Source organism: Gambusia affinis, linkage group LG22, assembly GCF_019740435.1.
Source record: "Gambusia affinis linkage group LG22, SWU_Gaff_1.0, whole genome shotgun sequence".
Taxonomy (NCBI): Eukaryota; Metazoa; Chordata; class Actinopteri; order Cyprinodontiformes; family Poeciliidae; genus Gambusia; species Gambusia affinis.
In genome coordinates this window covers 20,799,387-20,811,592 of record NC_057889.1, presented here as the reverse complement: position 1 = coordinate 20,811,592, position 12,206 = coordinate 20,799,387, and the positions used below count along the sequence as shown (strand labels likewise).

The 12,206-nt window shown below is 38.3% G+C and overlaps 1 protein-coding gene across 2 annotated transcripts in view; it reads right to left on the bottom strand.

Moving 5' to 3' along the window:
* The window catches only part of cnih3 (cornichon family AMPA receptor auxiliary protein 3), a 56,140-nt gene that overhangs the window by 29,700 nt on the left and 14,234 nt on the right, over window positions 1–12,206 (bottom strand). For both annotated transcript variants that reach the window (XM_044106834.1, XM_044106833.1), the window contains exon 3: window positions 5,009–5,056. In XM_044106834.1, the coding sequence (XP_043962769.1) occupies window positions 5,009–5,056 (48 nt within the window). The remainder of the gene's footprint in view (window positions 1–5,008; window positions 5,057–12,206) is intronic.

Genomic DNA, 12,206 nt, shown 5'->3' with positions numbered 1-12,206 from the left:
GATTCACAAATTAGGACTCATAAACAGTTACACATGGTCGTTTATCAACAACTAACAGTTTCCTTTTGCTTAAAAATCTCATAATTGGCATTAAGATAGGTTTTTAGTCTAAAGTGCTTATTTGTCTACATCTGCATTGCTCCGTTCTAAAGGAAGGAGTACCTTTAAATGTAATCACAAATGTTTAATTCTGGTTTTTCACCGATTTATAGGGAAAAAGCTACATTTTAGTTGGTACATTTAAGATATTATAAGGCTTATAAAATCTATAACTCTCAACAGTGGACTGAAGTTGAAACTAAATTACCAGAGATGGCCAAAACTGAGCAGTAAATGATTGGGGCCCAACTTTTCAGAGCAGTATGTAAGGCAAAACCGAACAAAAATCAGTTTTGCATTTGACTGTGAATATGTTCTGGTCACGACTCCCCAGTTGGACGTTTTAGCTTCACCTGGTTCAAATTCTGTAAAAAAAAAAAAAAGAAAAAAAAAAGAAAAAAAAGAAATCTCCTTTTTCTGTCCAATTATTAATAGGTTAATCCAAAAAATGAATCAACAGGTCAGTTCTTACATTAGTGATAAGTCCAGCAGAAAGCCCTGAGTTTTTCACATGTCGATGTGAGACAGACGTTTTTAGCTGTAGATGCATCCATCATTACAAATGATCAAACATTCACTATGTCAATGCATCTTAGGCAATAAAATTCTAAATGCACCAATGCAAACTGATATAAATATTGGCAGATACCAGATATTTACTAATATTTCAAAAAGTAAATATACCTTAGTACTTTTCTGACACCTTGAAAGACTTCACTGCTTTTCTGAGTCACTGTCACATGACCAGTGATAAAGCATGACCTCCTCCCCTCCAGAAACAAATGGCAACATCAGAAATAAAAATCAGTTGTTAATATCAACCCAGATTTTCTGTATCATACCGAAACCGAAATGTTAAACTGATATCAGCCGATAGTGATGTTGGTGCTTTTTATTCAAAATAGTAATTGAATTATTTGTTCATTTACTTATTTTAATGCATTTCTAGATCAGGTAAAAAGGCTTAAGTGGTTCAATAAAAAAAAATAAAATAAAAAAAAATCGTCAAAATGTGTCGGATTAATTGGCAGCAGAATTGTTAGAATATTCAATAGGTAAAATAATTGTTAGTTGCAGTATAGTTATCCTAATAAACTATCTATAATGATAATAATTGGAGAGGAAAGAAAAGTCGTTTTTAAGTTGTAAAAATGCTCTGCTGGTTTTAAAGGTATGCGAGTACAGGTCCTTGTGGCATCCCACTGGAGCTCACAGTACCACAGCTAGCACCAATGGAAGGAAACCACAGGAATATCTTGGCTTGTTAGAGTTACATATCTAACATCCATCCATCCATTTTCTGTTCACCCTTGGTCCCTAATGGGGTCGGGAGGGTTGCTGGTTCCAATCTCCAGCTACATTCCGGGCGAGAGGCGGGGTACACCCTGGACAGGTCACCAGTCTGTCGCAGGGCAACACAGAAAACATACAGGACACACAACCATTCACACACACTCACACCTAGGGAGAATTTAGCGAGACCAATTAACCTGACAGTCATGTTTTTGGACTGTGGGAGGAAGCCGGAAAACCCGGAGAGAACCCACCATGCACAGGGAAAACATGCAAACTCCATGCAGAAAGACCCCGGGCCGGGAATCGAACCCAGGACCTTTTTGCTGCAAGGCAACAGCTCTACCAACTGCGCCACTGTGCAGCCCAACATATCTAACATTCGTAGTTAATTATGAAGTGCCTCCAAAGCGTGACAATAAGCAGGATGGTGATTTAAGACATTGGCATCAAACACCAACTCTGTGCTATAGATAGAGACGACAGGAAGGAGGGATAAATACGGAGAACATAGATCCAGAAATAAAGGGAGGAACAAGAAGTTAATTGGTAGACTGAAGTTCGTTCGGTTGCTGTGACAACCCAACCTCATCGCCTCGAGCCGTGGGACTGCACATCTAATGAACACGGGCACGCAGGAGAAACTAAAGACAGCAGAGAATCCCCTCAGGCTGTTATCACTGGCATGCACGGTCCAGCCATTCCCACACAGTCCACAGAGAACACACACGGCTAGTCCATATGCCGCTGTGTCTGTGGCAGGTACGCCAGCACAAAGAGGCGCAGCCAAAGCTTTTAACTGAATCAGTCAGAACCTGCGTGATGCCGCTGTGCCAGCTGGAGGGAAATGAAATGAATGATTCAATGGAGGATGGAGAAGATCGCGAAAAAGGGATGGAGAAACACCTTTAGCATTTCTTCAGAGGGAGCGCCAACATCTGCACTGACAGACTCAGAGTGCAGAATGGTGTGAAGATGACCTGCATAAGGCATGATCTAGCTTTATTAGTCCTGAAAGTCTTTAGTAAAAGACATGTCATCCATCTCAGGATAGACCATTAAAATCATGAGTACTTATATCCTGTCAGCCCATACAAACCAGCTTTACTGCTCATTCTGTGGCATGTAGAGCTGCTTCTGTTATGAGTTTACTTCAAAGAAACAAGGAAAATGATAGCTGCTGTTCCATCTGTCAAAGATAGGTACAATCAGAAAGCTGTCAGGTGAAATTTCAGGATAAATCTAAATTGCACTCTGACCTTTACAGGTGACCTTTATTTGCCCTTTTCTAAACTTTTGAAAGAACACGTCCATCTGTTCAGTGTTTCAGTTCTTTTTGCACAACTTGATGTTCTCCAACAAGGAACTTAAAGGCAAAATTCATAACAGGGCTTTGAGCCTTGAGTCGAGCAGTAAACTTCCTGGTTCAGATTTAGACGTCATTCAATTCAGTTTTTCTATGTAGTGCAAATTCACAGCAAATGTATTGTTGGTCATGAGACAAAGACGACACCTGGCAGCTTCAGTTACTATAGCAAGAAACAAGAGATCAGACCTGAAATCTGGGTGCAGTGATGGACTCTGACCTGAACTTTCAGAGACACATGAAGACAGTTACAAAGTCAGCCTTCTATCACCCGAAGAACCTTTACAGATTTAAAGAACTAATGTGTCGACAAGATCTAGAGAAATTCATCCATGTTTTTATCTTTGGTCTCATTGATTATTGCAACAGTGTCATCATTGGTCTGCCTGGCACATAACAAAATGTAATGTTTGTTATTAGTTTTCACAACTGCTGACAATAATGTTTTTCTGAGGTTTTTGTATGTTTTCACAAATTGATGTAAAGCACTTTGAACTGCCATGTTGCTGAAATTTGCTGTACAAATAAATCTGATTAGCTGATTGACTGGTTTTGCCTCTAGATTTAATGTTATCTTTTTTATTTTTCTCTCAAATCTTATGATTCTCTCTCATTTTTCCACCAAAAAAAAAAAAATCTCCCATGGTCTTAATAGATCAATTCTAATCTTGTTGGTATTTTCCTTTAAAATACACTTAGGGAAGCACATCTACTGTCACCTAAACTGATCCCAGAAGGTCACAGCTGCAAGGACAGTGTGTCTGGATGTGGGTGCACGTGTGTGTGTGGGCGTGTATTTGTGTATTTGTTATAGCCGAAAACACTGTAGAGAAAATACTCTCCCCAGGGCTTGGCGAATGGCTGGAGGGCTCCGCTTGACAACACTGATAACCAGCATCAGCTGCTCAGCCAATAAACCTAAAGCATTACACAGACACACACACACACACACACACAGTTGGATGCTCAGATTCAGACACAATGTGCGAATTTCAGCGAGGTGGAGGGAGAAACAGATGTCACAGCGAACTGGGAGGATCGTCATGTTGAGTCCTCCAGGCTAACAAGCACAGAAACAAACAGAGGAGCTCTGCAGAGAACACACACTCTCAGCCTCTGTCTCTTCTTTGATGTTGGGCTAACATGTGGCACAACGACAAAGCAGGAGTCTCAGTGCAAGTCGGAGCTGCGTTCACAAAATCAAGGTAGACCTGCTCAGTGGAATAAACAGCAGGAAAATTGCTGTTGGAGGACGGAAAGCTATGCTATTCAGAAAACATGGCCGATACATACAGCAGGGTGGCCGCGGATCAAGTCTTAAAAAGTCTTAAATTCATGTATCTAAAATGATGGCTTTAAAATGTCCGGCCTTCGATATGTTAATCTTCAACTTTGTCTTGACTAGGCCTGCGACGATATCGGGTTTTGCTGGACGATAAATTGTGTCAGAAGTTACTGCGATAAACGATAATATTGCTGTTTTGAGACCATTTTCAAGTAATACAAAGTAATTGACATAATGCAAGAACACATTCTCAAAGATCAATAAGCTTTAAATTCTAATGAACATCTAATGTTGGAACTGGAAGGCATTTTAAATATACAAAATAAATAAACAAACAACAAATAAAATTAATTGTAAAACAAAATGGTCCTTTAAAAAAGGGCTGGTTGAGACCAAAGTCCCAGATTGAAGACTTTTATCATCCAATTTTTAGAAGAAAGAGAGAATAGAGAAAAAGTATTAATCATGCAAATGAAAATTATCGGGCTCGTTTTAATTTCTCATGAGATTTATTAATTTATTGATTATTGGGACAGGCTTAGTCCTGGCAGGACTGTTTAAAGTCGTATATTCTACGTAGGTTTCTCTTCTCGTGGGACTTCTGTCAGCTAAAAGTTTCTCACACGGTTCTATTGTGCGACTCGAGATGGTTGAGGCTAATAGTAACTCATTCCTAACATAGCCTGCTAACATATGTTAGCTACATGCTAAAGGACATATAGCTAGCCATATGTCTTTTAGCATCTGTCATGGGTAAGTCCAAATTTATCGCCATTTGTCTGGACAACATTCATACATTTCTGTGGAGATATAGATTTGAAATTCTATTCATAATAGTCTTAAATAGTCTTAAGTCTGAGGTGAGCTGCAGAAATCTTGTATAGGAAGATATTTAACATTGAACATGTTCAGTTTATCATTGAGCAGAGTTGTAGGAAGCTTAATGCCAACAATATGAAGCTTACCTTCCTCAGCAGGTTGCAGATCCTCTCAATGTTTCTGAGTCGCTCCCTCTGGAAAAGAAAACAATAAAACAGAAAAACGGATGTTCATGTTCCTTCAATGAAAATGCTAACGCGCCGCAAAAACAGCAGCGTCACATATACAGATATGTTCAATAAATTAAACTCCTGTTCAGAAGAGGCTCATTAGCCAGATTAAAAGTACCTTTAATAGGTAGGCTTTTCATTATGGCTACATTCCTGTATGAAAAATGCTTTTTATTATCAGTCTGATGCAATATTTGAACTTTAGATGTCACGTTTTTATTTACTGTAAGCAGAAAATTATCATAATTAACAGAAGTCAAGGCTTTCACACATGATGTGTTTCAGTTAGTTCCAGAGATAAACTGGAATCATGTTGTATTTTATTTCATGGATCTGTAGGTGAAAATGTCATAATTATGATACATATCTACCTACTGTAGGTCTAAATATGATTACAGGTTAAAGAAAAATCCTGTGGAGGTTCTGACCCCTCTAAAGACACCAAATCACATAGAAATCAATGTAATTATATTTTCTTAATTTTTTTTTTTTTTTAAAGGCAAAGCCACAATGCAGAGGGAGGAGGTAGAAAAACTAAATACACGTCGTTATTTAGAACAAAATCTAAATCGGACGCTTCAACAAATAAAAGAGAGTTCAAAGTTTACACAATCTGTTATTTTTAACACGTAAACATGAGAATATGGAACAACAGCATTCAGCTTCTATGCACCACAAATCTGGAACAAACTTCCAGAAAACTGTAAAACAGCCAAAACACTGAGATCCTTTAAAACCAGACTAGAAAACCCAGCTGTTTAGAGCTGGAACATTGACCAACACGTCTGATGTGTAATGATGCTTTTCATGATGGCAATGTGTCTGTTACTGGTTTCACAATTGATAACCGCATGATAGTTTTTATCACATTTTTCATGTTTTCTACGATGTAAAACACTTTGAACTACCTCGTTGCTAAAATGTGTAACGCAAATAAACATGGCTGACTGATTGACTGATTGATAGAAGCAGTACAAATATCTCTTTTAAGTAAAAATTATTTAATTTAACTGTATGATCTGGCCTGTATAATCTCTCCTCATGTGGCGAGGTGTAAAATGCTGAAGTCGTGAACAGACACCATTTCACCAGAGCATTCAACACACTAAAATATTAACTAAATCCAATTGATAATCTAGCCTGACCTATGAGTGGCGGAGCGGCACGTTTCCCAGGGGGCCGTGCAAAACCCCAGAACTCTGCCACCTTTGGAATCACATATTCATTTGAGCGTGGGGCCTTTAGAGCTCCTCATCATCAAACAACCGAGGGTCCGGGGGAAACGTGAAGAAATGGAAGAACATCAAAGAAACCGTGTCTAACGCTTCGCTGCGTCGGAACAACACAAGAAAATAGGATTAAAATGCAGAAAATGGAACTGCTAATATAATTAGGCAGAGAGCTGTGTATGAATATGAGTTTATGAGTTTTGCTTTTTTGAGATTCCGTCTTTAGAAAGATGCTTCCTGCCAGAGGCTGTATATGTTCACATCTATTTGTAAACATGCTTACATGAATATTAGCCAAAAGGGATTAAAAATAAACAATAAAGACCTTTCTATGCAATCATTTGTATAGAATGTGAATGTAATAAGTTTAAGATTAGTTTATGGACCCCAAAGTATGTTTTATAGTGTTCTGCGTTCAACATGTCTTAATGTGAATGTAGTTAAAACCCAAGAGAAAGGAGTGCTAATTAAATCTCCACTTTTTATGTAATATGTATGTTAGTTTTATTAAAAGAAACATATTTCTTACATATTTGATAAATTGTCACCATGACATGACAGTAGAAAGAGAGACAGTTAATCTGTGAAAAAAATCCAGGTTCCTTTGGCTCCTCCTGGTGGTTCTACTGCCACCTGCAGAAATGCACCACTCTGCCAGAAACGACCAATCAGGGCCAGGAGGTTGATTTTCTACACATTTTACGCTGACATTGATAAACATGAAGCTTGGCCACAATCAATTTTTCAGACGAGATAAAAATCTCTGATGCATCATTGCTGCAGCTGTCAGCACCAAGAGAGGGTAAAAAAATAAAGAGGGAAAAGGTTAATGAGAGGAAAGTGGTCAGAAAAGAGGATTAGAGGGAAGATAAGGGAGGTGAAAAATCTCAAAAGCTCGCTATTAGAAGACGGCAGCAAAAAGTGGCATCTTATTGCCACCGGGTCTCCATAGCAACCATTTATTAAAGGGCTTTTAACAAGTCTTTACCAGCTGGGCCAAAACTGGGGAGGGTGCTGTGTGGAGAGGCTCAAACATCAAGTCACGTCTCAATACACAGCAGAGCAGCAAATTAAATTTCTAAAAACAAAACAGTGAAATCAATACTTGACTAACTTGATGGAAATATCAGAAAAGGTTCTGCGCATTAATAAGAGACCATATGATGGCGCTGCCTCGTTAAAGAGAACAGATAGTGAGGACTAATGAGAGTTGAGGGTCTTTATCCAAAGATAAGTGGCTGATAAGGATATGAGTTTGTTCAGGTTGGGTTTCAGTCTGACTTTAGCTAGGTGGGTGTCAAGCATTTCATCAAGACCTGGAAGTTCTGCGTCAAACAGGAGCGGCATTTCCACTGACCACTTAATTGCGCAATTTGACATTTTGAAAATATGTCAAATTGCACAATTTAGTACATTAATTTGAAAATGAATTCATTTTCAAATTTATTTTGAAAATAAATTTTCTTAGAGCTCATCACCTCTAGGATGAGGTGGTTTTTTAGCCGCATTAAAATTGGTTTATTTCACATGGAAACACATTATTTGCGCTGCAGAAGTCACAAGATCAACAACTGGATGTTACTACTGGTGAAAACCACAAAGAAGATGACAGGAAGTAGCAGGCGGATCACGAAGAAGCTCATTCACATGTGAATTTAATTGCGTTTCTTATTTAATGGAAACAACGCAATTGTGAAATGGTGTTTTGTTTTTTTTCCAATATTAGCGGAACATCTACACACCTTTGTGCTCATGTATAATGGGGATGCAGCCACTGTTGATAGAACTGTTCTATTGGCAGAACTTTGTGCCATCAGAAATTGAATTCCATTCCAATGAGTTCCATTGTCGAATCTAAATTGTTCAACTTGAATAAATGTTTTTATAAACTGAATCTGAATTAGCATAACTTGAAATCAAGTCTACTGGTTTAGAAATGAGTGTAACTAAATGAAAACAGTTTTCCTTATTTTGAAACTAGAATTTTCACTCGGATGAAATGCAACTTCAAAGCAAATAAATTCAGTCAGCCCAATAGCAACTTTTAGTATCAGTTCTCATCATTTAATTTCCGTTCTGAAATTCATATTCAATTCTTAAATTAATTTATTTGGGTCAGACATCTTTGAGATAGTCAGAGTAATAAAGTGCAGATAATAGAACTTTGTTGTACTTTAGCGATAACTGTAGCCACTGGCCGTGGTGCGAATCCTGTATGATGGATCTAGGCTGATAGATCTGAAGTTTCTGTAAAAGATTTTCATGGATATCCAGTTTTTGCACGGGGCCCATTTCTGTTTGTTATGTGGGGGAAGTTAGGCTGAATGAATTTCAAAATGCTGCTCAGTAATCGATCTCCAAACTAGCCTGAAGAGCGCAGACGAGGTGGAGACATCAGATCGACCTTCATTTATCCAGGCGGGGCAATTTAAGAGCAAATTTATCCGAGCTGCTTTATACCAGCTTGGACAATGAAGCCCTGATGACGAAGCGTTGGTGGATGTCCGTCGGTGTTAACAGCTGTGAAATCGATTTCCCATAATAGACTGGAAGATAAGCTGGGAGGACAGCCATGAGTCCATCAGAGGACACACAGTGAGCAGTTGTGACTGGGTGCTTGCCCTATAACGACGTCCCAAACTTACCCCAGGAGAAACGTTTGAATGTTAAGAATCCTATATTTTTATAACACTGATCCCATATTAATATGTGTATCGGTTCTAAAATTGAAAAAATATTCTAGGTCAAGTATTGGTGACAATGTCCTCAATCCATAAGGGCAGATCTATTCATTCTAATTCTACTCTTTGTGCTGTGAGCGACATCATGATTTATTAATTATTTTACATTATATTAAAATTCCTAATTCCACTTTCTGGACCATTTGAAAGAAGGTTTGTCGCAATTTATTTTTACATGTTTGACCAAAGGTTGTCAACCTTTTGCTAAAATCAGTTTCTTTATTATTTATTTTCCATTGGCTGTTATCCTCCTAATTACACTAACTGAAATAATTTAAGTTGTTTGACTAAGCTTGTGAAGGTATTGGTGTATGCAAGTGTGATATACTGGTACAGTTTTATCAGATCGCGTTTTTATGTCAGAGTTTTAAAAAAGAAATGATTTAAGTCAATCCATCTGTTTTTCTGTATCAGTATCGGCCGATACTAAAGCTCAGATATCTGTATCGAAAGTGAAAAAGTGGATCGTTCCTTCCTTCACTCCAGGTTTGTAGAATCCAGGCATCCAGGCTGCTTCCACCATCAGTGGTGAAACAAAGAAAGTGGCTTTCAAGCGCTCATTGAATTCCAGCATGGTTCCAGGATAAAATGCCATCTGTGCCGTTTTTTTTTTTTTTTCATAAAATCTCTTTGCTACTGAATATTCCATGGACGCTTTGGGATCTTACATGGACAACTACTGAGTTATAAAGTTTTTTACAATTACAGAGTGGGGTCAGTAAATGATGATGTTCAGAAGGTGCAGAGGTCCCCACGTTTCTGAAGTGTCAATAGAGTCAAAACTCTATTGAAAAAGCAAGTTGTTTTCTTTTGTGTGTGTGTGTGTGTGTGTGCGTGTGCGTGTGTGTGTGTGTGTGTGTGGTTTTGGGAACTGACGGTCTAATGGGACAACCCAACCGTTTCCTCCTCTGTCTGACTGTTACATCTGCCACCCAAAGGATTAAAAGGCACAAAGTTAAAAATATTATCAATCACAATATGACAACATTGTCCATTAGATTCAGTTGGTGTTCACTAAAGGCTGCTAATATTTCTAAATCCTGTATGTTCACTGATAGAGTTAAGAGCTATTCTTTCTTCCTCTGACAATATTTTCAAAGACTTAAATGATGTTGAACAAGCTAACCTTGAATCTCCTTCCCACACTAACAACTGAAGAGACATTTCATTGGTACCACAGACAGATAAAACATACTTACTGAAAGAAATCATTTTTATTGCAATAAATGTTTTTCAACAAAAAGTAATCAAAAGGTGTATCTCATATTTCAACATACAATAACTCACATTAAGAGTTGTCATAAATGTCTATGTTTTTCAGGTAGGACTGTATCATCCTCATTTGTTTCGTTCATACAGGTTTGGCTTTATAAACATTGGGAAGAAAATACAACAGAAGTCAAGCTTGAATTAAAATTCCAATTAATAGCAACTTCATGAAAGCGTCTTTCAGGGCTAGGAAGTTCAGGGCTACATCTTCAACCTACTGCGGCGGTGAGGAACAGGGAAAGGAGCGGTTCGGGAATCTTGAGAGACGGAGGGAAAGAAAAGTTCAAGCAAAGGAAAATTAGATGAAACCTTTTGTACCCATTTCCCCTGCTGGATTCTTTGATGCTTTCTCTGTTGCATAATGATATGCAAATATGACAAAATATGAAAGTGCTTCTGAGTGGGGAGAAATCTGTCTAATGCACTGCTGTCAGACTTTTGAAATACCTTTCAAGCAGACTAATTTAGTTATGCCTCTTCAAAAATCCTTCTTCAGCCAGGTCTTCCTCTGGCTGACTACCTTCTTCCTTCTTCAATTTAATGTTCACCCAAGTTCCCTTTTTTTGTCAGTTTTACTCCCTCTCTAATGTTTCTGTCCTCCTTTTTCTGCTCATCCCCAAAGACATCTAGAAGTCATTACGCCACAGAAACTGTACTTTGCAGACCTCTTAAGTCAAAGTCACCTTCAGACCAACTGCTGGTGCTTTGTGATGCATTATTGAGTTAGTAAAAGCCCATAAGACTCAAAGGAGAAGAATTTAGGTGCGGTATCTTAACTTTATTAGGGGAAGCTTGTCTGAGCAGGTCAGCCTTACTCTACGTTCTTAACCAAAACCTCTCTGCATTGTTTCTAGACAGTTTTAAAGGTGAAAGCAAACTTTTGAAGCAACACAAAAAAAATTTGTAGAACAACTTGCAAGAGGATTTTAATTGACACAAAAAGCAGAAGAAAATAAGATTTTGCTTACAAGAACACCCAGTAATGTCATTTCCAAAGTCAAGAAGTTTAAACCACCCACTACTACTTCACTTCCTGTCATCTCCCTGTACTGTCACTCTACTTTACTGTCATACAAGACAATAATGAGCAAGGCACGCAAAGGATAGTCAATAATCTGGCATCTACAATGTGAATGGCAACTGGTTGTGGCTTTTACAGAGATTTGATCACTTCTCTTGGCAAAATTGTTAGGCATCATTTAAATTTTTTGATTTCTCTGCACTGATTCAACTATCAGACCTAGTCCATGTTTTTTAAGCATTACATAGGAAGCACATTCAGAAAGTTCTACATTCGGGCGAGACAAAGACTGAGATGTCTCACCACAATAACAAGGAATGTTTGGAAGAGTCAAGGTGAAAGAACATTGAACCAAATGTCAACCATGGTAGATTTGTTTGCTTTGCTACCAATAGTGTATGATTACCTTGAACCTTGTCTCAAATCAGCAGTGAGATGGTTGGCTCTCAGACACAGTTGGGTTTTCCAAAAGGTCAATGATCTCAAACACACATCAGAACCGGTTTAAGAATAGATAAACCAGGCAAATGGTAAGCTTCTTAGGGGTCTCTGACTTCAACTTTATTTCAACAATACAGCTGGGCCCAGCTCCAACAATACAGGCCCAGCTGTACTGTTGGAGCTGGGCCTGTACTAACCTAGCAAGTTAAATGAACTTTGCTAATTCTAATAAGTAGAGTGATTGGATATCCAGCCCGTCCAGGAAATTGGGATGCTACGATTGCAACTATTGCTGCAAAGTCACTTAAAATTCCCAAATTTTGCGAGGACTTGCAATTTTCACAAGTAATCGCAACATTTCCTCAAATCTGACTACTCACCCTAACATTTTTGCTCTTTTCTCTTTTTTCTCC